General features: G+C 36.1%; 1 protein-coding gene across 1 annotated transcript; it reads right to left on the reverse strand.

The window, feature by feature from the left end:
* Positions 1-84: 84 nt before the first annotated feature.
* Positions 85-25929, reverse strand: Pgant5 (polypeptide N-acetylgalactosaminyltransferase 5). Its single transcript, XM_089866426.1, has 10 exons — positions 25623-25929; positions 7485-7653; positions 6319-6485; positions 5188-5395; positions 4913-5083; positions 4700-4817; positions 4050-4370; positions 3408-3506; positions 3114-3248; positions 85-2463 (listed from the first exon to the last, which is right to left on the reverse strand). Exons 1-10 carry the CDS (start codon positions 25927-25929, stop codon positions 2317-2319), a joined length of 1842 nt encoding a protein of 613 aa, XP_089722552.1. The 3' UTR covers positions 85-2316.
* Positions 25930-26009: the final 80 nt, after the last annotated feature.

Consider the following 26009-nt stretch of genomic DNA (forward strand, 5'->3'; position numbering starts at 1 on the left):
ACATTTTGACTAAACAGTTTATGATTTGAAACTTAGAAAATTATACGTTACTCTTAAGTTTCTAATAGTAACCACTACCAGTCGTATTTTATAAACAAATTTTTCATTTTTTTTTTATTAAATACATTTACAATTCTTCTGACCATAAAAACCTTGAATGGTCATCGCAAATCGCGATCAATTTTAATTCGACGCGATTTTATTTAGTTAATATATTTTTTTTTACAGGAATGTCTGTACTCGTAATTATCTCAGACTTTTTTTTAGAAATTATTATTTTCTCCTGTAATCAATTTTCGTAAAACAAATCCTAAATTTTAAACCGAAAAAACACAATAAAAAAAAACTCCAAAATTGTTTTAAAAATATCTTCTTTTTTTTCGTTTTGTACTCAAGTACAAAATAACAAACTCGTCTTTTCGCAAAGAAAAACAAACATAGAAACAAATATTTCAGGTAAAAGGTACTGGATCCTAAATGCTACCAAAAAAAACTCAAAAAATTTTAATTTTTTTTCCTTTTTTTCAAAATTTTCATTAAATTGATTTTTTTGTTCATTTTTTTTCTTAATCATCTAATTATAATACAATTTTACAAATTTTTTAATTATCGTTCATTCAATTTTTTTTAATCTAATCCAGTTTGGATATAAAGTTTTTTATGGAATGTTTTTTATTTTTTTTTTTATGGAATTTTATTAACAAAATAATATGAACCATTTTTAATTATTTATTATTTGTTTTTTAATAACTCCGCTTTAAAACCCCTTTGAAATTTGAATTTATTTTTATGAAATTAAATAAATTCATACATACCTATTTTAACTTTTTTTTTTATTTTAGTAGCGGGGTTTAAAACAAATAATTTTAATAGAAAATATTTTTTAAAAAAAACCGAAAAAACCACCTTAATTTCAAAATTTAAAATTAGAAAAAAAAAACAAAGAAACACCCCGTTAAAGTCCAAAATTAATTAATGAAATTTAAATAATACTGCAGATTTAGTCAATATATTTTATTATTTAAAATATTTGACTAAATTTTAAATATTTTTAATTTCACAAAAAAAGGATAAGATTTTAAAAATTAAACAATACCCAAAATTATTATTATTATTATTATTATTTTAAAATTAATTATTTCAATTTCGGCAATAAATATTTTGGCATCTTTATTATTATTTTTTTTTATTTAATATAAACCCAATAACTTTTTTTTTGGTAATTTTATTTAATTAATTTGAAATAAACCCCAAAAATTATACCCCAAAACATATTTAAATGGTAAGATAAAATAATTTGGGATTCTACTGAGAAATTTAATTAATTATTTTTTAAAATATAGCTTTATTAACCAACTTGTTTATTTCTTTAATAATATTTCATATTTATTATTTTTAGATAATCGTTTTTTATTTTCTTTTTAGTAACATTGGTATTGCTAACTTTATTTTTTCTTTTTTGGCACTTTTTTCGTCATTTTAATATAATTAATTTTAATCTTAATTAATTTGGAAGACCTACAAACTATTGTGTGTATATATAGATAGATAATATTTAAATGAGATTAATATATATATATATATTTAATCATCGGAATCCCAAATTAAATTATCTAATAACCATTTTAATTATTATTTGACAACAATAATGAAAATAATTGGAATGTTACTGAAAAATAATGAACCAGTAGGTTTGTATTTTATAACAATATTTAGGGAGTTTTTTTTTCACCCATAAAACCACTAAAACCTACTACTATATTATAAATAGGAGATAAAACTGAACTATTTTTTTAGGGTGAAAAATACCACTCAAAGCCAAAAAAAAAAAAAAAAAAAATTATTGTATTTATCACAAAAATGTCACCTCCCTGGATCAGTTTTTTTTTTTTTTTTTTTTTTTAATTTCTTTTTTCTTTAGTTTCAATTCTTTTAATTAATGTCCAAAAGGCACTGCTCAGGTGATGAGAACTCGTAGATAATTAATTGAATTAATTAATTAACCACCCACAATTAGTTTAATTAGTGTTCGTTTCTTCACATCCTATTAAATTCTTTATAATTGGACGTTGGCGAAATTCGGTATTTTCTTTTAATAATTTGTTTTATTTGTTTACCCTTTCATAAAAATGCCGAAAGTTCACTTTTGCGTTTTTTAGTTTTAGTTTTAGTATTGTTTTCTACTGTATTTCAGTTTTTGAATATCTGTAAGATATCGTGTTTTTTTATTTATTTGACTTTAGTGTTTTTTTAGGAAACATTTTACGCTAGATTCAATGCGGGGGAAATTGTTTAATTAGGCAATTAATTTATACGCTAATTAGCTTGCCATTTGAATCTTTGTTCCATTAACCACTGTTGAGATTTAGATCCGTTACATTCGTGTAAAACGGGTAAACTCAAGTCTTTTTCACTCGGTTTGTCCAAGCATTTGCCCGTGTTTATATGTCGAATAACGCCGGACTGAAAACGAGAAAAAACGTATGGATTAGTACATTTATACATCTGTATCTAGTACCCCCTGTAGAAAGGTTTCAACCGCTGCACTTCGGTGTCCAGGGAGAAACAAACTTCTAGGGGGGGGGGGGGAATCTACAAGTCGAACACAGGTTCCTTGTCTATATCTATATAAATCAAAGTCCTGACTAACAGACTGACTAATAATCAACGCCCAGCCCAAACCGATTGCCCTAGAGGGCTGAAAATTTGCAGGAACGTAACGTTACTCATAAGTAGTAGGCGCGTACTAAGAAAGATTTTTCCAATCCACCGCCATCTTAATAAAGGGCGCCCAGAAATTTAAAAAATCTCCGTGGGTAACAGCTAGTATCTTATAGACGGCTTTGTATCTTTTTGGTTTCGATTTCCGTAATCTTTTAAAATGGCGGCCCGAAAAGTAAAACCCTTCTTTGTGGAATTAACTTAGAGCGTTACTTATAGAAAGACAGACATAATAATAGTTGATAAAGGGACATAATTTAGACCAGAAAAATTGGCTTTGAAATATAATAACAACCCGAAATTCTATGCCTTCCTAAGAACATTGTTGTACTGCAATTCAAACTATTCCATAAACACTCGCGATGTCTAGACACTAAAAAAGACAATGTTACCTCTTTGTCGTATTTCCACATTTGATTTCCGCCCATTCCATGACAGCGTATAAGCTTGACATTTCCTCTGGACGATGAAACGTCCAAGCAATTATCATCGGACATAATTTGTTTTCCTTTTGTGTAAGCGAAAACCTGTAGAGAAAGAAAAACAAAAAAACAATAATAATAAGAAATGGAATTGATCATTTATTTCCTATCGTAAAACTGGGAGAGAATCGGGATGTTATTTCGCGAAGGAATTGACTTAATATAATATAATATATATGAAGTATTGGAAGACTTCCAACAAACCTGATTTCCGCCAAGTCCGTGACACGTTCCCATGGCCACATTCTCGCCGCTCTTTCGACCGAAAGTGTCCAGGCAGCTATTAGTGTCCGAATTTCGGATCTGTCAATATGAAGGAAAGAAGGAAAGGGGGTCAAGTATTGATCGGGACGGGTCCTTATGATCGAAACAGTGTGGGGTTTTCAAGAGCTGTACGTTTCATCTTGAGCCATGGTCTTAAACCAAAACCACTGATAAAACTAGTTATATTCCAAAAGTTGCAAAATATTTAAGGGACCCCCTTCTATTATGCAGATTTATTTATTGAATGCAGTTGAACAGTAATGTCATTTTTTTATCTTCCCATCCATTGGTCACTTGATTGCAATGATGACCCTTCACCCTTGTCCGTTTTAAAAGTCTTTTATCTGGTCTTTGGTTTCGACAGACCAACTGAGAGACATTATCAACTGAAATAAGTGACCAGTTAACCATACAAGACTCTTTCAAGACTTCTCTGTCTTTAACTACTTGACCCTTTTGCTCTATGACCTTGGGAGGTTTAACCTTCAAGAACCGTTTCTACTATAGTGGCACGTGCCCCCAAATCTTTGTAATATTTATCACAAAGGTGAATAACGTTTATGACGCATTATTATATCTTACCTCTCCAAGATAGTAATAATCCAAAGGCATTTGCGATTCGGGATAAATATTCTCAAGGTACCAACGGAAACTCTTGCACTTTAACCTTTCTCGTAAGTCCTTTCGTTCGGAGACGTCCCCGATATCGACTTGTTTGGCTCCAGGATTGAGGGCGTAGTAAAACTCTTTCCATTCGTCTAACCACACTTCCGCTAATCTGGCGTTATTATGATTAACAATTCGGCTAGTGCCACCGGGAAAGGTGTACGGGGTTGATTTACGGAAAACGTGACCCACGTGAGAACACGTGACGATTTCCAATGTTCCACCGCACATCCATATCTAAATGAATCCAATCATTCTTTTAAATTCATTGCCTTAAATCGGTTTGCAAAGAAAACTTCATGTTAGAATTGTTTCAAGTATAGCGTCTATCTCAATGGACGCTTTTCAAAGGGGGACGCAAACACACTCTCTCTATTTGACCCCTGACCCTTAAAGAGGGAGGGTCTATTGATAATTCAAATTGGAACTACCACTTAAAGTTCTTAAGTGCTGATATGTTATTTCGATTAAATGAAAAAGGAAACAACTCTAACATCATGGTTCTTTACTTTAAGTGTATAATTTTGTCAATTAAGTATAATTAAAAGCAATTAAAGTGAACATACTCTAAATGATAATTCTAAATTTTCTCCTCCCCAGATATCCATGCCTTCGTCGTACTTCCCAAGTTCTTCAAAGTAATCTCTGTCAATGGCGAATAATCCACCAGCCATGGTTGGCGTCCTAAATTTAACGAAGGTAAGCGTAATTAGATAAAAACCAATTATCCATCCACTTAAACCCGAGTTACACAACGACGAAGTAATCGTTATACCCACCTTAATGGTAACGATCGGTCTCCTTTCCGTCTATCCATTTCGCGTTTCGGGACGTGATACCAACGGAAATTCAATTTCCAATTGAATCCACCCCACGTCATGTCGGAAGCCGTGACATACTCGAATGTTTCGTCACTAATGACATCAATAATTGGACAGACAACCCTCGTTCTGTTGTAATAACGAAACGAAGGAACGAACAGTTTTATAAATAGTTTTAATTGGGGTAGGGGAGGAAAAGGGTTCGTGGGACTTGGGTTCTTTTTTATGTGTACCTGTCTTCGGCTACCCTGGCCAGTAAGGGTTCCAGCCAACCTCGCGTACACTCACAATGAGCGTCCAGGAAAATTATAACTTGTCCCTTGGTAATGGCTGCTCCTAAAAGACGGGCTCTAATCAGGCCGGAACGACGGCCCGTTCGTAGTACTTTGACAGGAACCTCTAATTTGGCAACGTAATCTTCCAATTGTTTCCCCAGAAATTCTATAAATAAACCGCGGGGAATCAATAAGTTAAAAACTGCTTTTGGTTTTTTTTCTTCTTTCTTCTGCTTAATAGCAGAAGGGGATAATAGAAGAAGGATGACACTCTGTATGCTCTAAGTTAATACTTAAGATTATGTAACATGATTCTTCCCAAGCTGACCCTTCTTTTTTGCTCCTTCAAACTTCTGCAGATGGGCGTCATGGCACCGTGCTAGGGTGAATTCTATAACTGTTTGGTATTTACTAAATCCTCAGAAATCAACCCTGCACAAACCTTGACTGTCTTGACGTGGGACAAAAATCCACAATCGCATGCGCCTTGGCACATAGTTAAGCGCCAATAGAGTAATGATGGGGGAACTATTTATCGCGTATGTGTTTAGGTTTAGTAACCTTGATGTTGGGAAGAATCATGTTACAATTACCGCGCCCGATTTGTGGTACACTTCTCTCAAAGAGAAGTATTAGCCGCGCCTCCTGGTGTAAATTGTATGAATTCTCCTTTTCTGAAAACTATGTATATTTATAATTCACCATCCATGGTATAAGCTTACCCCTTTCCTTTTTGAAATATTTTGAAGTTTAAAGACAAAAATATCGGGGAAAGGTTAGGACTATCGACGGACCCATTAGAACAGCCACGAAAAACCAATAAATAACGCTATCGAAAAACCCAGGACCCGTCCCTTTTATACCGTTTTACAGCCGATGTTCCGGAAGTAAAGAGAAAAAGGGGACCCCCATTTCAGTTTTAAAAAGAAAAACCGCGTAAGAGATAGCCTTTTCTTTCCTTTAATTCCTCCTTCGAGAGCTCTAGACGTCGGACCATTCGTGTTTACGGGTATGGTCGTAATGGCACCCAGTTTGATTTTTCCCATAGAACCCAATGAAGCGAAAGGTATGAGGCTGCCATTGTTTTACCTCTTTCGCTGGCGTCGTCTACCAGTATGATATCTTTGAGTAGGGCCCGGGGGGACGTTCGAATGACGCTGTAGATGGTTCTCAAGAGAGTCGACCAGGCTTCGTTGTGGAAAACTATCACGATGCTTGTTGTGGGCAGATACTTGGAATACGTTTTGCTTTTGCATCTATACGGAGAAAGACGAATGATATACCACGCGTTAAGGCAAAGACAGCACAAAGGCGAATGGATTTTCGAATGGGAGATTTTCGGTCGAGCTTTTTTGTTCTGATCATGCATGGGGTTTCGAATTTGAATTTGTGTTTTAAGCAATGGGTGATTTAGTTTTAAAGTTAAATCCTTTAAATCGAATTGCATAATATGGCAAAGTCATAAATAGAGAGCTTTGTTTAGGGGAGGAGCTAGCCTAAGGATCGTGACGTATTGTACGCGGACATAGTGTTGGATTGAATACGACATGAAAACTTTTAATCCATGCACTTAGGAGGGTGTTATCCACCATACATTCAAATGAAAGCTCTCTACCATATGCATATTAACCAATTTAACATAAAACAGGGTTAATTAACATAGTATCTGGAAAGCCTGAGCTAAACATTGTTGTTTCATCATACGCTAAACTAAGCACGTGCAATATATAAACACCACTAACTATACTATTTCCAATTAACTCCCCCCCCTTTATGTTGGTATAAATCGTCTCTATTTTATGCAAATTATCCTATTATTACTATATGACGTAACGGTAGATTACCTCTCTCTACTAAGTAATAGAACTAATTCCTACAGCGAACAAGGCCACTTAGACCATGTTCCATTAATTCCATGCAGATGCAGAGAAAGCAGCAACGCGCAGGAGCAGGGAAGCCATCTTGGGTTATTTAAGTCGCACCAAGAGGCATCACCAGACGGAGCCCGAGTTGACTGGCGGTGGTTTTTGGCGCGACGGAAATAACCTAACATGGTGGTCTCCCCGCCCCTGTGGTGTTTTCTTCTCTACACTGGTATTAATGGAACGGTCTATGCAACCTAGTTAATTTAAAGGGTATCTATATAGTGCATGGTGCCTGATGTAGTTTGTTAATACAAGGGTTGCGTCCGTTCTCCCACGAGGGTTAAAAGGTCCAAAAGGTTAATTAATAGTCTGGCTTGGAAGTCAACTTACGAGTCCATGCGAACGTCTTGCAAGGAGCGATTGAGGGCGATTCTGTCGCTGGCTAAGAGGTTAAATTGGTTGAGCTTGAACTTTTCGTTCTTGAGACTCTCCTCTTCCTTGGGGATGTTCACTCCCCGGCCATTCTCGCCGGCCCAACTTGAAGGGTTCGTTCGGTACTCTGCAAATAAGAATGATAGGGAAGAACGGTTTAAGTTTTAATGTTATTTGCAATTTCTCTCTCTCGCTGTTTAGCCTAGGCTTATATGTAGTTAAGTTTTCCCCAATTTTCTCTCCATGGCCCACTTTCACGAAGTAATATTGCTCGCAGAAAACGCGAATTTTACTGAGGAGACAGTTGAGTTCGTAGCCAGCAATTTCCCAGACGTTATCAATCAAACTTTGTCAAAGTTTATTTCGTAGTTTTTGTTTCTAAAGGGATGGTTCGGTGTGTATGTAATCCATTACTAATTTATATGTATTATTTTGCTCAAGTTTCGACGATGCCAACTTCAATTATAATTTTACTAAGACTGTCTGGTTAATTGAAGGCTTAATTGTATTTGGTAAATAGAGTATTACATCATATTTTAAGGCACAACGCAAGAAAGGGAACGGGTTGTTTTTATTTATGAACCTATTTTGTCTTCTCTTTAAGATAAGCTCAAATAAAACTGAAAATATTTTACAACTCTGGAAAACGGGGGGGGGGGGGGTTTGGAGGGTGGGGGAGTTTTTTGACAAGACAATTTTATGATGGGTCTTTTGTTTTCTTTAAATTATTTATGTCAAAACACAATCTATTCAGAAGCCAAACTTGAGACATTTTGGATGTAGTTATAAAGTCGTAATCTTTTTGTTTTTAGAAACAAAGTTTTATAAAGAAGTTTATATAATATCTTTCTCGAAATTTTGATCTCACTTAAAATATCTCTTCGTTTTTCTCCTGACAAAATTTAAAGGCTTTTCACGTTGAAGTACGAGAAATTGGAGGAGGGCAGTTTGATTCTGGAGTGGTATAGTTGCAGGTCTTCAATAGCGGTTTAAAAAAATCCCAGAATGCTGAGGCTCTACATGGTTGGGCATCATTCAGTACAGCCACCACCTCTCGGTGCAAATATATTTTAATAGCTTTGTCACGTGTAAACAGTAGGTAGTTCTTGTTGCTATAACCTGGTGCTACCTAAAGCTGTTGCCCCAATCAAAAAACCGGGATCCTATGGGTAAATTTTACGTGCATGCTTGGGAAAAGCGCCCTCTTGTGTTAGCAATGTAGAGTTTACCACTCCAGAATAAAACTTTCCTTCTCCATGCTAATGTCCTGCAAATGAAATGGCGAATACTAGAGGAAACCCCCTCGTCATGTGTGCTAAAAACGCCACCTTTCTGTCGTCTCCTCCGCCATTTTCAAATAAAATAATACACCCAATATCACAAATTGAACCATATATGAAACTGGATTAAAAATGTTTCAGTCCGAACAGGGCTTAATATATAGAGTCGTGACCGCATTTATTAATAGTTTTCTTTTATTCGGGATCAACCTTTTGAAGGATTGCAATAAAAAATAAAATGTGTATGGGGGGTAGCATAGAAGCTGGGGTGCGTGATCATTCGTCACTCTAGATTAATAGAGTTGCCCGCACATTTTTAGTAAAGAATAAGCTGGGGGGGGGGGGTAAAGAAGTTGACGAAGCAAAGCATAGTTACGAACGAAACTCTCTACCACCCACTCATCCACCCCCAACAATTTTTTTCCGGTTAGACGGACAGATGAAGACGGAAAACTAGGGATTGGCAAGTTAGAAAGACAGCGAAGAAAAAAGAATTTTGTTTGAGGCTGACTGGCTAGCTGCAAAGGCCTAAAGCTCTTTTTGAAATATAAATCTCTGTAGAGTGACAAGCTGTCTAAGCGAATATCGAATTTTACTATGCCGGAAAACGTATCAAGTTGTCCAAGAATTGGATATAATGGACAACTGCGAGCTACTACGCTCTATAAATCTATGGTTCTATATTCAGAACTTCTGTTCCGTTATAGTTGTAGTTGTAGAATCTAGCCACGTTTCTGGGCATTGACGGGTTAGTTTGGTTGTAGAAAATAGGAATTGGGAAACGTACAAGAGAGAGTTGAAATATGTCTTATATTATGTCAGTCAATTAGATTAATAACTGTCTGAAGCTGTTAACCCTTTGGGTGTACCGCGTGTATAGGTTTTAGGCGTAGTTCAAGGTTAAATTGGAAGGAGTGTGAACGTAATCAATTTGTTCCGATTTTTTTTTGTGCACGTGTAAGGTTAAATTCTAATATAATATTTGCATATTCCGACAATAATCTTACGCCTCGATGTTGTCTATATATTTCGAAAACAATAGGAAATAGGCCTTTCGCCTTACTTATACAGGGTGACCTTTGACCTCAAGTCCAATATCTCAGTCCATTGTTGGAATTTTTAAAATTGGGCTTAGTCCCAGATACAGATTTTTAAATGAAAAATGTAGACTCTAATTTGAAAAAGCGTAAATATCTAAATGGGCCAAACTATCGCTGAGAAACAAGCATTAACCTTTGACCTCCCAAAATATATATCTACATTCGCTCTGCTTCAAATATATAACTTGAACATACTTTCAAATTTCCTTAATTTAACGTATACAGTAATGGCACCTCCCTGCCTTTGGCTACGTTATGTTTTATGAGAAATTAACATGTAGTGCCACTACTCTATCCATAGGAAAATTGGAAAAAGCATGTGAATTTTGCTTTAACGTTAAAGAAGAGTATCAAGTCATATCTACAAGGGCCTACCGGCCCTGTAGAATAGTACTCTTTTAAATGTAAACAATTTTAAAAGTGTAAATCTCAAACTTCATAGATCTTTGTTGAATTTAAATCACGCGAGGAAAATTTGGGAAGTTGGATGTTGGGTTCAGTACACGGGATTAAGTAGGTTTTGTAAAATTTCCACGCGACAAATAACACCCACCTAAGCTTTATAAAAGCCTCTCTCGATTCATTCCTTCCTTCCTTCTCCGAAACCCGTCCCTGACTGGAATTCGAAAGGATTTAAAAGTTGGTGAAAGATAAGGACTAGGTTCTCTCCGCAAAGTACAAAGCTCTTTTTCGATTTTTAAACTGTGAATCGGTCGCCCCTAGATCTCTAGAGAGGCTTTACCCCAAATAGGAATTTCCAGATCAAATCGAGGGATTTACTACAAATGCGGCATTGAATGAATGCTTTTCTCCTAGCTGTACGAGGCCAAGGCCCACCTATCAAAGTTCCGCTAACCTCCTTTGAGAGTCCTTACTGTGTACATTCTTTTCAAAGGCTTAAATATTTTAGACACAATAATGGTCAACGTTGACCACTACTCCACACGGTGGAATTCTTGTTCAAGACCATTTGGCAATTGGCAGTGGCAGTTTAAGTAAGAAAAACACTTGATGAAGTCGGGTTAATTCCCGTTAATCGAGTTTTTAAACGAAAAAATAATAATACTGTTTTTTAGGCTTAGCGTCCTATAGAAAAAGCATGGTATTTTTGACATTCCACTAACTCTAATTACTAACGAAGTACAATTAAGTTACGTTTCGGAATAATTTTAAATTAATAAGTAACTATTCAACGTGCGCCTTTTGAAGTTTCATTAAGAACAATTAAGTCTAAGTATTTTAATTTAATTAATTTTGGAAGTATAGCGAAAAATTAAATTTGCTACAAATTTGAACTGAAATTTATCGCATGGTAATTTTGTTATTCCACGAACTCTAATAACTAATAAAGTACAATGAATTTACGTTTCGGAATAATTTTAAATTAACAAGTAAATATTCAACGTGTGCCTTTTGAAGTTTCATTAAGAATAATTAAGTCTTAAGTATATTATTTAATTAATTTTCGAAGTATAGCGAAAAATTTCTATACCTAAAATTTTTATCTTCTTGAAATTATTTAAAGGAAGTTATTTAAGTATTGGGTTTTTAAAAATGAACGTGATTGCGTAACCCCGGCTTGTTTCTTAACGCTTCCCAACTTCCTCTAACATTCCATATAAATTCTTCAAGGTACACCCAAGAAAAAAATAAATCCATATCGAATGGAGAAAAAAGAAGTTTTAGAATAAAACAAACAGGCTTAATAGCAATCCGATCATTAAGCAAACATACGATAGGCGCAACTTCGTCATTACCCCAATATACATACGTACATATATACGCAGGAAATTGTACAAACTAAAGAAGAAAAAAAGGGGAAATGAAAACCAAGTTCAAATAAAAATTCGGGGTGCGGATATTTAAATTGTCCGTGTAGAAAACTACGTTCTTCGTTAAGGTTAAACCATACGTCAATCTGACTGCAAAGGGACTCACATTTCGCCTCACTCTCTACCTCACTTGTTATTAACTTTGATTCAAGGGTGGAGATTTTGGGGTCAGGGGTCAAAGCTGATTATGAAGCTAACGCTGTTTTTAAGCGATTACTTTGTTACTTTCGATCATTATTGTTAATTTAAGTTATTTTAAGGATCTACCCAGTGAAGAAGCTAGTTTTCTATAATTCCATAATATCCAGGCTCTGAGATATTACAGGTCAAAGATGACCTTTGTTTCAAGAATCAAGCGTGGCGATTTTGGGTTCAGGGGTCAAAGGTAATGATGAAACTAATGCTGTTTATAAGCGATAACTAGGCAGTTTCGATCATTATTGTTAATTAAAGCTACTTTAAACATCTACCTAGTGAAGAAGCTATATTATAGGTCAAAGGTCACATTGTCTATGACCAAAATTCAATTGAGCTCACCAAGTAATGGTTTAAGTATAAACGAATAATTAATATTATTAAAACATATTGACAAATATTAAATTGCATGCAATTGGGAAAACAATCAATTCACTGGTCCAATATTTGAATATACCGCTGGGGGGTCCCTCTACAGTATTATTCCTCCATGGTTAAATGAACTAAACCCAACTATTTCCCCACCGGGAATGAATGCAAAATACTAGTTTAAAAGATCTCGTGTTTGCGCGTTTGTTTTTTTGTTCCTAGATGTAATTTCATTCCTTTTAACGGCGCAAGGCGGTATACGCATACGTGAAACCATAAGTTTATAAGTGATATGTTCCTTCCATAAGTATGACACTACCTATACTTCGTTATGCTACCGAGAGACTTATAGCTCGAGATAACTAGTTCGAGAACATTTGTAAGCGAGAATTGAAGTCCTACACTCGGTGGTTAATTTTGTAGGACTTAATTCCATCTAGGTCCTATTTAGTGTGCTTTACTAAGCCTTTGATAGCAGCGCCTCACCAGGCGTCCCTCGCTTTACCTCGAATCTATGACCTACCTCACTCACTTCATGACAAGCTCCAGTTTGTAACCAGAGATTAACAAACTTATGGAAGGAACATATCTTATGAACTTATGGTGGAAGTAGCTGGATTTTTCGTTTAGTACATTTGGACAGTTGGAATTGGGATTGAAAGGAACTATAGCTGAAAGAGAAGTAAGAAAAAAATACTTTAAAAACAACCCCCGCAAGATAACTGTTTTTCCACCACGGTGCATCTTCTAGCAAAAATAAAAACTAAAAAAAAAAAATAATAATAAAAATAAAAGAAATTTAGGAAAAAATTTGCTTTTTAATGGGAATGGAAATTTTTTGGTTTAGCCTTGCGGAAATAGTGAAGCAAAGAAAATAAGGATCCCTCTAGGTTCTTTTCCCGTTCTTCCGGTAATTTAACGAATTTCCCTATGGGGCAGTTTTTTATTCTTTGCCCCATATCCCCCTATTTATTGAGCCTAAGGGAATTTACACCAACATTGTCTCCTCTTAGCTACTTCTACAAGCATACAAAGTTCGTGCTAATATGGGATTGAAAAAAAAAGGAAATGATTATGATGGAAAATTTCATAATAATTTTTGAAAACCTTAATTATTTTTCATGAAAAATCAGCTAGGGAATGTTATTATTATTATTAGACTATTTGATAAAAAAGAATAGATGATTTGAATTTTAATGATTTATTTAATTATTCAGACTAGGAGTGTTGATACCATTTACACCAAGAGGCCAAGCTATTTCGCGGACAAAATAGCCTCGGCTCCAGGTGTAAATGTTTTCTTCAATCCTTCTAGTCTGTCTTTAATGTATAAGGATCTTTTTTTGATTGGATTTAATTATAAAATGAAGTAATAATAACTAGAAAAATCAACTTATTCACTAAATTCTAACTTATTGAAAAATTAAAAATTACCCAATATCCCTTGTTTTTCCTTCCTTCTCTCTCAATTTATCTCCATGATAAATGACAAAAGTTGTCTACTTCCCGGCAAATTTGAATAATCCACCGTGAAATGTGTGAAAAAGTTAAAAAAAAAAAAAAGAAACCACACCCTTCCTTACCAACGACCATTTTCTACTCAACAAAAAAAAAAAAGTGAAAAATCCCGTTTCACGACAATGATGCGGGATCCCACGGTATGAACCGGGGGAAAAAAGGCGCAAAAATTCTTTTCATCGAGTTATAAGGGAATCATTACTCAAGAAAGCAGAAGAAAAGATAGGTTTTTCTTTTTTGTTTATCAGAAACATTAAGTTCGAAGAATAAGAAAAGGGGTGAAGGGGGGGGGGAGGTATTCAAGATGACGTTTCCCAAAGATTCTAGAGAGAGAGAAAGCAAAGGAGTCGCAGCTTTTTCTTTTGGAAACTGACCAAAGTGGTGTTCCAAGTTGGACAAAGTTTTCTGAATTCCTATTGGGAGCTAACAGTTCTGACCCTGAAACGTCACACCCTTCTATCTCTTACTGAAGTTTCATCCCCCCAAACGGTTGGAAACAGTTGTCAACCAGAGAGGGGCTGCGTGACGTCAGACTATCAACATTTACATTAGGAGGCCTGGCATTTGACCCTCCTTTCCTTGCGTAACACCCGTAGCCTGGCCTCCTTGTGTAAATGGTATGAATCCTCCAAGTCTGAAAACTGTGTATATACAATATTTTAATTGGATTGGTTGGAATTTTCGATGAAGTTATCGCGTCAGGATATTTTGATTTACCGTTTGGACCGCCATTTTCAATATGGCATTCGATTAGAAGGAATGAATTTAATTCACCAATTATTAACATGAGCTAATATCTACTCCTTTACCTGTGTTCTCTTTGGGTTCTCCCCCCTTCCCCCTAACAAAGGCCTGATGACGAGAGCATTGTATTCAACGGAAATAGACAAAAGAAAAAGGGGTTCACCACTGTTCTAGCTATTATGAATGACTGCTGTGAAAGTAACTGATAGAAAAAAAGTGCGCTCCCTCATTGTGTCTTTCGTATACCACCCTCGGTTTTTCCATGCCTCGAAGACACCTTCCTAATGAATCTATTGATTAATTACACACTTCTTCAATTAATATTGCTTGAAATTACTGGCACCACCGTTGCCCTAGATAATAATGCATAGTGTTGCGTCCTCAATTATTACTATTTTTATAATTATAATTAGGAATACATAAAGTCAACAGGAATCATTGAGACCCATATATCCCAAGTTAGTTTCCATGCGGGTTTTGTGGGACGGGCTTGATAACTTACTATATGTCACGCCCCATAATTCTGACGTCTTTCAAACTATGATTTCATTGACTGGTAGCAGCGCGAGGTAAAATTTGTTCATATATAATGATTAGTCTAGCAGCTCTTCGTACAAATCCGCTTAGATGAATTGAGAAAATGACTACGCAATGATTCCAATTAACTGTATGCATTCCTGCTTTCATCCCGAGTCCTGAATATCTGGCAGACTTGTAAGAAAATACAGTCAGTAAAATAATCTATATTGTCCAGAAATAGAAAAATAAAAACCCCTTATAAACAAGAATGCACCGGAGCACTCCGTCATCTCGCGCATCACCTTTATGCCGTTAATCTATTGTATTCCCGTTATCGTATATGCTGCTTCTTCTCCTTGAGCCCACCAACTGTTTTAATAGGGAAGGTTTTTTATTATTCGGGGGCCCCCTAGTGGCCCAACATCCAAGTGCTATTACACGCTTATAACCAAAGAAAGGAACTTGATGGGGGGAAATCGGTATAGGTTAGGCGGAAGTTTCCGCTTTGTTCTAGGACGTTCCTACGTTTATTTACTTCCCATACCAGACTACTACTCCCAAAGCATCCTTGGGTTTGCTTTTTTTTAGGTAGGGTTGGAAGAAAGCCTTTTCCCATTAAATAGCCGGTAGCTAGCTAGCTACTTTTCTAAGATGGGTTAGGGTTAGGGTTTTAGGGGGGGGGCTAAGGAAAACCCTTACGAGGCAACGCGTTTTTCCTTAACTCTCTCTCTCTCTCCCTTGCTGGCTTAATCGGCTTTAGTTTCGAAGGGCAGCCTCCTGCTTTACAGTTTTATCTGTACCCAACTGCTCTCGAATTTTATCTCAAGATGAACCAACGTATGGTAACAATGGTGGTTTAGTTTGGTTGCATTGTGAAATGATGGACTTTTAAGGAGAGGAAGAGGTGTTATTGTTTTAAGTTTGTTTCAAGCATCGGATTAGGTTAAATCAAGAACTTGAGAAAGTGTAGATGAAGTATTTGCTGGAATTATTGATTGCAGGGAGTCCAGTGGTCTTATAATTCCTATATAAAATTGTATATTTTTGAACCTGCCCTACCTTATCCTATAATTTCATGAAAGGTCCTAAAATATCCCATATTTTTGACTTAATTTGGGAAGTTTTCGTATATAGTTCAGCATCAAATTTATCATAATTTAGTTGGCTCTTTTATCGAGATCATATTTGACTAGATTTGACCGAAATGGCAGAGTTTGCTCAGGATTATTTTTATAATTTATATTTGAATTAAGTTCCTCTGAATTTTCAAAGTAAAACACAATTTGTTATAATTTTTTTGAGATTTTTTCTACATAGTTTAAGCCAAAATACTATTATTATACCAGCATTTTGTAGTCCTATATTTTCCTATAAAAACACATTTTCTACTATAAAATCCTATAAGGAACTATTGAGTGCTGGACAGACCACAGACTAGCTAATTCGCAAAATAAATAATGCATACTTCTTGTTTAGGACCTTCTAACGAATAAAGATTGCCTTTGCCATACCCTTTTAATGCTCTTAGAAGCGATAAACATTCCTATGGAAAAATCACCGCTTCTATGGGAATTTTGGTCGATATGTACGAGTAGGCTGTAGCTTACGCTGACGCTGATGGTACTAAAGTATATGGGCGCAAAAAGAGGTTAATAACGCCAGGAGAGAATCGAATAAGAATCGATAAATGGTATTAATAAAAAAAAAAAGAAAACTAGATTTTATCGTCCAATGGCTTAGACCGGGAAGGCGTAATGTTTTCAACCTTTTTCAGCGTGAGATGCTACCATATTTAAAGGCGGGTTAAGGTTAGTTTCAATAGTATTTACGGCTTTACGCCAGCTTTCTGTTTAGGTCTATTTTTAGGGGGAAAATAAAGACAGAGATATATATTCTCCGCTTCTATGAGAAATATCGTTCATTTTGGATGGAAAAGGCTCGCGCTTATATATCGTATGGGATTTGCTTAATGCTGTACCTTTTTGGTTGGGCTATTAAAGAGGTTTTCTCTCGTTTTTCTCGTATAGCAGAAAATAAACGACTTTCCAAAGTTTGTTATTAAAATATTAGGCCTAACGTCAGCCCTTTTTAAATGGGGACTATCATAAGTTTATTAGATATGTTCCATCCATAAGTTTGTCACTGGTAACTTAGAAACTGGAGATTGTAATTTTGAAGTGATTGAAGTAGGTCATAGATGCGAGGTAAAGCGAGGGAGGCCATGGTGAGGCGCTGTCAAAGGCTTAGTAATGAAGACTAAATAGGAAGATGGTAGTCCTGCAAACAGCTTGTCAAACACAACTCCATTATTTGTATGGTAGAGTTCCCGTTTAATTATTGTTATACTAGCCTAAGTTCATAAGATATGTTCCACAAGTTTGTCACTGGTTACAAACTGGAGCTTGTCATGAAGTGATTGAAGTAGGTCATAGATTCGACGTAAAGCGAAGACGCCTGGTGAGGAGCTGTCAAAGGTTTAGTAATGCAGACTAAATAGGAGCTAGATGGAAGTCCTGCAAAATTAACCACCAAGTGTAGGACTTGAATTCTCGCTTCCGTCGTTCTCGAACTAGTTATCTCGAGCTGTAAGTCTCTCAGTAGCATAGGTAGTGTCATACTTATGGAATATATCTTATAAACTTATGGTAGTATGTACAGGCAAAGGCCTAACAAGCATTATTTCTCCTATATATTTTTATTCCAGGGCTTCCTCCAAAAGGGGGGGGGGGATATATAGGAAATTCCTTATTTTTGCCGCGGAAACACTTTCTGGAAGAATCTAGATGCATCTAAATTATTCATCAAAAAGTTGCGGACCACGATTCGCGAGCAGCGGCATTTTTGGGTATTTTTGGTGGGGTATAATGTATTCTGGACTGGTTTGGTATGAGAGTCTCTAGAGCGACATGCACTAGCTAACGTCAAACAAGATGAATCTTTGGGGACGCGCGTCGTGATAACAGTGAATTATTACGCATATGTTTTAGACTAAAATAGGCTAAAGTTATGTCTTGTCAAATAACTAGGGCTAACTTTATTAGTGTTCCCTAAAAGGGTGGTGTAGGACCCAAAGTAGTGATTGCTATGGGAAATCAATTTTGGGACGAAAATTGAACTTTTATGATATTTTGCCATAAAAAATTACGATTAGATTGTTTTATGGATGACCCCTTAATTAAATATGCTTTGAATTTCAGTTTTTTGCTAAAATTTAAGGGGCCGTCCGTAAAACACTCTTGCAATGATTATAACTTGTTTATTGTGGTCTTTGTGGCAAAATCGGTCATAGAAGTTACAATTTAGATTCAAAATTGATTTCCCAAAGGACTATGCCATTGTACTTGAGTTCTACCGCACCCTTTCTGGAACAAAAAATGTATTTTAAACCTTCTAAAATACTGCTATAAACATAATTATTCCTGTTTAGTACCAAAGACAAATGCATAGACTTTCATCTAATCCAGTTGAATTGTTCTAAGCCACGAGTTAAGAAATTTTTTTTTTTTATTATTATTATTATTATTACGTTTCTATAACACTTTAACATAATTCTAACGCTATTAATTTATAATATTTATGATCTTGGGGTTCAAAATAAAGGGGATGAAAGTAGAAAAAAAGGTCGGGTTATAAAAATAGAATAATCAAGTTTTTCATCACCCCAAAAAACCTCTATAGTTCAAGCCCCTAGCTAGCACTTTGGGAAGACCGACACCACACCACCACCACTGAAAAGAGTATATTATTTTTAGTCCTCTAGTACATTAATCATAAAAGAACTCGCGTTAAAAAAGCATTATGGATAGGATAGAGAGAGAGATAGAGTGGAAAAAAGGGATGAAGCTACGACCAAGATGAGACGAGAGGAGAGGAACACACACACATAGAAATAAAGCTGATAATCGGAATAGGAAAAAAAACTGGGGGTCTCGACATCATACACTCTAGATTCTAGAATGCGAACAAGATCAGCAAGACCTTTCTTAAAGTGTAAGGTTAATTAATTATGGATTGTAATTTAATTTGGATGAGTTGCTCTTTTCTTATCTACGTGGGAGGCTGCGTTTTTTTATAGGAAGCTAACAACTGGCTAGGGGGAAGAGATAGTCTGACGTCACTCAGCCCCTCTCTGGTTGGCATTTTTGCGCGTATAATACTGTTTCCAACCGTTAGGGGGGATGAAACTCCAGTAAGAGATAGAAGGGTGTGACGTTCAGGGTCAGAACTGTTGGCTCCCTATTATTTTAAACTCAATGATATGTTGAAGAAATCATTACTAAGGCCACACACTCTGTTATTTATAGACAGTATTGGGATAATCAAAGCATCTCTCTACACTTTTTTCATGGAGGAAAGATGTGAGATGGAGTAGCCATCTCCATACCACACCTATGTAAGGAACGGAAACGAAGACCTCCCAGCATCCTCAGTTGCGTTTTTGGTACGGTCGTAGGAAGACAATGCCCTCTGTGTCTTAAAAATAGTAAGAGTTCTAATTCATGAGAACCTAGCATCTATTTTTAAATGGCGCTACGTGGCAGCACTTAACAATCCCCAATCAAAGGTGAGGCACTCTGGGAGAGTTTCATTGCTGCACATGGCCCACTAATATTTCTACTTCATCTCACTCACCTCTCTCCTTAGCATTGAAAATATCATACTGGGAACTACACTATGTTATTATTATTAACCTTTGACATAACATGGCCAACAATGAAGTAATCAAAGCAACTAAACTTTCAAAATAAGTACACCATAAAACCCCTATAATTCAAAGGGATTAAAAAGGAGAATAGATGGCGTATAACTCGAGCGCGAAGGATGATGAGGGTGAGAGGCAGAAAAAAAAGGCGCGAGATATATTCATCCCTAGCTCCTACACTTTTTTTACAGGGGGGGGGGGTAGGCTAGCAGCACCATCTATGAATATAACGGTACATTCAGAGGAGCATGCATGGTTATAGGCCTCCCACGAAATTCATCCCATATTAGTCCAGGGGAAGTATGTAGTTTTACGCCCCAGGTTGTCTTCTTTCTCTACTCTCAGAGTCTACTCGCGCTGCTCATCTCTCTCTCTCTCTTCTACCCATCCCATGATCCTCTTCTCTACGTCGTCTCTTTTCAACGAGGTCTCATCCTTATGATGGATAGTTTTCGCGCGACAAATCCGGCCTCCGCTCTCTCTCGCGCGTCCCCCCAACTATAGCGATTGTAACACTTTCTATTCTATAGCCTAGGAAAATTCTGGTAGCTCCATGGATGTATGTATGGCTATGGGCGGGATGGTTTTCTCTCTCTCTTTTTTTTTTACAAGGAGGAACTCGGGAGTTTTGAGTTTTCTCGGCTCAATGATCTAACAAACGATGGACCAAGAAGCTTCTATGTCTATGTAGCTAGCTCCTCCTTAACCAGAAACTGGCATCAAAGGCAAAGCCGGGTGAATTTTTGACTGGATTATTCAATTTTTTATTATTATTATTTTTTTTTTTAAGAATGGGAAGTTCAAGGCAAGGAACATAATTAGGGTTAACGTTTTTATATGTAGGCTATAGGAAGGCGACAAAGTTTTACGTAACGACCTTTTTTTTCTTGTAAATTAATACAATGGATAGATAACCTTTGATTTTCTTTCTAATTCAGTCATCGGCTATAGTTATTTTCCAACTATAACAATAGCAACAGAAATTCAATATATATACAGGGTGTTTCTGATAAGTCTGCTGGCATAAATTAATAGGGATGTTCTTTGGGAAATCGATTTTGACTATAGAAAATGTAGCAACTTCTATCTATGACATTTTGCCACAAGGGACACTGTTTTGGAGTTATGATTTTATTTAGGTGTTTTAGGGATGATCCCTTAATTAATTAAATTAAAAATCATTGTCTCAATCAGTTTCTTTATTAAATTTAAGGGGTCATCCGTAAAATACTTTGACCAATCTTAACTTTGAAAACAGTGGCCTGGACACTACCTATACTTAGTAATGGTAGAGTTTTACAGTTTGAGCTAATTCGAGAACGACAAGCGAGAATTCAAGTCCTACACTCGGTGTTAATTTTGCAGTTCATCTAGATCCTATTTAGTCTATACTAAGCCTTTGACAGCGCCTAACCAGGCGTCGGTTTACCTCGAATCTATGACCTATACGTCACTTCATGACAAGCTCCAGTTTGTAACCACTGACAAACTTATGAAATGAACATATCTTATGAACTTATGTATAGAGAAAAATACCAACATCGTTCGTGGATTTGATAAACAAATACAGCATACCTTATTTCAACTATAGTTGTTTATTATTTTAAAAGACTTTTAAAATTCGTTTTAAAATTTAAAACGTATTATGCGTAATAGAAAATACCCACCGAGTTTGAAAGTGAACTGGAGATAATTTGAAAGGAAAATTTAATTTACATGGAAAAGGCAGGCAGCTCTGAAAACCCTCTTTTAAACTTTACACCCCCCCCCCCTTCCTATCCATACGTAAACAAAATTGAAAATGCAAGGATTATTTCAAGCGAAATAATCAATTATTTTGCAAAAGCGAACCCGTTGGGAAGCTTAGCTTAGCTTGTACCGCCTGGAAAACGGGATAGAAGTTCAGAACAGGATAAGGCGAAAGACAGGACAAAGAAAAAACACACATAACATCATTTGCAATTTAAATTTGCACTTGGGTAAACATTTTTACTGTTTGTCAAAGGGGTGCCTGCTTGCCTGAATGCCTGCCTTCAAGTTTTAAACATTGATGTTTAACTTTAGTTCGTTACGTGTTGAAATTTCCAGTAAATTATATTTGGGTATTATAAATTGTCTTTAAATAATTAGTTCTTTGTTATAATTGACACTGACCGGTTGGTTAATTACGCAGATTTTGTTAACGGGTTCGTATTATTTAATTAAAGTTTAAAATTGGTTTAGGGTAATTTGGACGTAGATAAATTTTGTAGAAATTTTTACTTGGATATGGAGCGGTGTTCAAGAAAATGCAGTTTGCTTGTCGCGAAGTTTTAGATACAAAATGCGAAGTTAAATCATTTAATCTTAAGGGAGATTTATTCATTTATTTATTTAAGTTTTATTATTATTATTTTGAAGAAATTGCGAAATCTGTGACTTAATTGCAAAATTTGTGACTCAAATCGCGAAATGCTAATTTTGGGACCCTCTTTGTATTGCACTTTGATTTGCAGAACCCTTTTGAACGAAAACGTACCTTTTTTGCGACAATCGCAAATATTTCTCTAAAAATTAATATATCTCGAAATGACCCATACAATACAATCTGACCGTCCAAAAAAAGTTCCTATAAATCCTTAAAAATTTTAAATATAATTCCACTAAAATATTTTAAGGGGAACGACCATTAAGTCCTTGCGCGTATAATATTCCCATTTAATGCAAACAGAAATCTCCTAGAAGTGACTCCTAGAAAAGGGTTAGAGGAAGGAAGGAAGAAATCGCATCTTAGCATCTTGGCATAACTTAGGGGGCCGAATCATCTGACAAATGCAATGCAAGTGCGCCCATTTCTGTGCTCGCGCCTAAAAGGTAGCTTGTCCGGCCGGCCTTTATTGGTTGGGAAAGGTTTGTCTCCTCTTCCAGCACGGAGTTCTTTTCTCTCTCTCTCTCTGGGTTCTTTTCACTGGCAGAACACTAGAGTTCTCTTTTCCTTTTAATTCCCTTTGGACGGTTTTGGTCTGTTAGTGACAGCTAGAATTAATAGGAGCGCAGGCGCGACGCATCTTTCTTATACCATGCACGGAGCTTTAGCTTTACTCCGCGGCCATCTCAAGGCATCGCAATTTTCTTGAAAGTTTAGACAAAAACCCATAATGTGAATGAATAGGCCTGCCTAGATTGTGCGTATTAAAGCCTGGTCTAAAGAAGTTAAATTCGCCGTTTCTTAACTTTAATAACCACGTGCGTTTTGTTATTAGAGCATCTCCTGCTCTCAGCAGGTTTGTACTGAATGGTCTGTATCGAACACAGAATACTATGTTCAAGCTTTTCAGTCCTGTTGTAGATAGAGGTTGAATTGCACACGTCATAAATGACAGGCCAACACTTGTGTGAACAAACGCTATCTATAGCATCATATGCTCTAGAAATTATATGGGATTTAAATCAATGACAGACCTGAAGTGTTTAACATTATATTTTTGAGATAGTTATTCAATATCGTGTTAGGAAGTAACTTCCGGACGGCGTGTAACGCGGAAGTAGAAATTTTCCACTTACCCTAATCTAACGAGTTCACTAATTGTCTTATATCAGTTTTGACTCAGGACTGACTTATAATCGAAGCCCAGCACAAACTGCTTAACTATTACTAATAAAAGCTGAAACTAGTGTTGCAAGGTCATTAACTCGTGAATTATTCTTAATAATGATTTAACCAAAAACTTCCTTTGGAATCTCTATAACCCGTAGACTAGCTGCCTGCGTGGTTTTTTCTTTGAATAATCCCTCCCCATCCGCCATCTTTAAAAATGGCGTTCAAAACGATAATTACCCCTCTCTTCACTCAGTATGAAATAATTTACTTCGTGTGACAAATCTCTGCGAGTAAAATAATCCCAAATCCATAAGCTTCAATTATATTGCAAACTCATTTTGAGAAAGCAATATACTTTGTTCCTTGCGATGAGATACACGTGGATATTGTTAAGCCAGTAACAACCTATCTTTGTGTTGCAAACTTAGTTGAACTAAATGTGTGTTTTTGCGCCATTTCCCGCAGAAATTCTCAGAAAGAAGAGAGAGAGAGAGAGAAAGAAAGAACCGCGCTAAAAAGCTTTCTTCTTTTTCTTTTAATCGAACTTTTTTTTGTGTGTGTTACCCAACTCTAGTTCTATCATTTTTTCGGTATAGATCTTGTATTTCTAGCTATTATTTCTTTTTTTTTTTTTTTTGGAAAATCGTGGCTCTGTTTTTGACGTATTTCACAATTGCGACTCCCTCCTTTTTTATCCTGATTTAGGAAGTTAAAAGGGACGAACCCCTTTTAAGCTTAATTACTTATTTATAACGTTCAAATGTTTTATTTTAATTTTCTTTTAAATTTATTTTTAGCACCCATGTTTTTAGAAATATTTTTTGAAATTATGGTTTTGAATTTTTTTTTTTTTTTTTACTTTTAAAAAAGGGGTGTTAAAGTTGTTATCATTAAATGGTAATTATGAAATTATTCGCTGTGAGTTTATTTGTACAAGGAGGGTTTGATTAATTTTAGACTAGTGTCCTAACTCCCGAGGTCAAGATTCAAAGTTCGGTTGTGTTGGCTGGGGGAAAATTTGGTTGATGATTGATTTTTCAATTAGTATAGTTTGAAGTGCCGTAATGATAGGGGGGGGGGGAGTTTGGAGCTATATACTTGTTTTACAAGTACTTTGGTGGCGTAAATTTAATTGTTTGCCGATATAATTTTGGGCGCGAAATACTGATAATACCAGATTGAAATTGCCACTTTCATCGTGATTGATTATATAATTGGTGAGTTTTGGGGATTTTAAAGTTAAACATCGATTCTTGAATTCTTAAATGAAGGCGCAATATTGGATAAAGTGACCTAAAATAAGTCATTCATAGTGGCTAAATTCTATGACGAGTTTTTCGGGATTTGTTACCAATTTGTATAGTATAAACAGCGAAAATTGTATACTTAAAGGGAGGGTGAAGTAGAAAAAAGTGATTTTTTATCGATTCTTCTACTAATTATAAGACCAGTCTGCATAGTCAAACATTCAGGAAATACTTCAGAGTGATTTTAAAATTCAAATTAGGTTCAGATTTTAAGGATAATTTTAAAGAAGGTCCTCCGACCAATCGCGTAACGCCCTGCCATTTTATTAACAAAATTCTCGTCGCACTTTCCGTGTTGAAGGAAATTTATCACGAGATTTGATAAAATTCGCGCGCGACGTGATAATCGTGGCGCGAGACATGGAGCGTGCCACGAGAATTTTGTTAATAAAAAGGCAGGGTGTTACGCGATTGGTCGGAGGACTTTCTTTAAAATTATCCTTAAAATCTGAACCTAATTTGAATTTTAAAATTACTCTGAAGTATTTCCTGAATGTTTGACTATGCAGACTGGTCTTATAATTAGTAGAAGAATCGATAAAAAATCACTTGATTTTCTACTTCACCCTCCCTTTAACGGAGTCGGTTAAGTCTTAAGTTTATAAGATATGTTCCTTCCATAAGTGTGACACTACCTATGCTTCGTAATGCTAGAGAGTTGCTTACAGCTCGAGCTATAGTTCGAGAACGACGGAAGCGAGAATTGAAGTCCTACACTCGGTGGTTAATTTTGTAGGACTTCCATCTAGGTCCTATTTAGTCTGCATTACAAAGCCTTTGACAGCGCCTCACCAGGCGTCTTCGCTTTACCGCAAATCTATGACCTACTTCAATCACTTCATGACAAGCTCCAGTTTATAACCAGTGACAAACTTATGGAACATATCTTATAAACTTATATAATTTGAACCCAGCCAGAATAGATTGTGACATTTTATTTTTTCACTTACCGACGAGATCCCATTTGACAAAGTCGCCTTTGGGCGCATTGGGTGACTTGACAAAAGGCACTTGATCAGTGTCCGGGTCTTCTTCGCGGCGCGATTCCCCCATCATGGCCTGATCGGCGGAATTCCCACTTCCGGGTAATCTTCCGCCATTGGAACCCGCGCTTCCTCGTCGATTGGACAATCGTTCGCAACCCGGTCCATTACCGATACAGTCCGTGTAATACATGAGCAATATGGCGCCTACCATGAACCACACTAGCGACGTTGCCAGCACAATTTTAAGAGTATGCATCCTAACGCGAACCATTTTGAGTAGTCGATTTGCCTAATTAAATTACTAATGATTGAATAACCCGCGCGTGTTGTCTGGCAAAGATTTACACGGAA

The sequence above is a fragment of the Phalangium opilio genome, unplaced genomic scaffold (genome assembly GCF_054372755.1).
Source record: "Phalangium opilio isolate 3A_F unplaced genomic scaffold, DU_Popi_V2 ptg000017l_1, whole genome shotgun sequence".
Taxonomy (NCBI): domain Eukaryota; kingdom Metazoa; phylum Arthropoda; class Arachnida; order Opiliones; family Phalangiidae; genus Phalangium; species Phalangium opilio.

Coding starts and splice junctions, on each gene's coding strand:
- Pgant5 (XM_089866426.1), bottom strand. CDS start 25,929: ATGGTTCGCGTTAGGATGCATACTCTTAAAATTGTGCTGGCAACGTCG. Junction 3,507..4,049: donor ATTATTACTATCTTGGAGAG/GTAAGATATAAT, acceptor TCATATTGACAG/ATCCGAAATTCGGACACTAA. Junction 3,249..3,407: donor ACGGACTTGGCGGAAATCAG/GTTTGTTGGAAG, acceptor CTTTCTCTACAG/GTTTTCGCTTACACAAAAGG.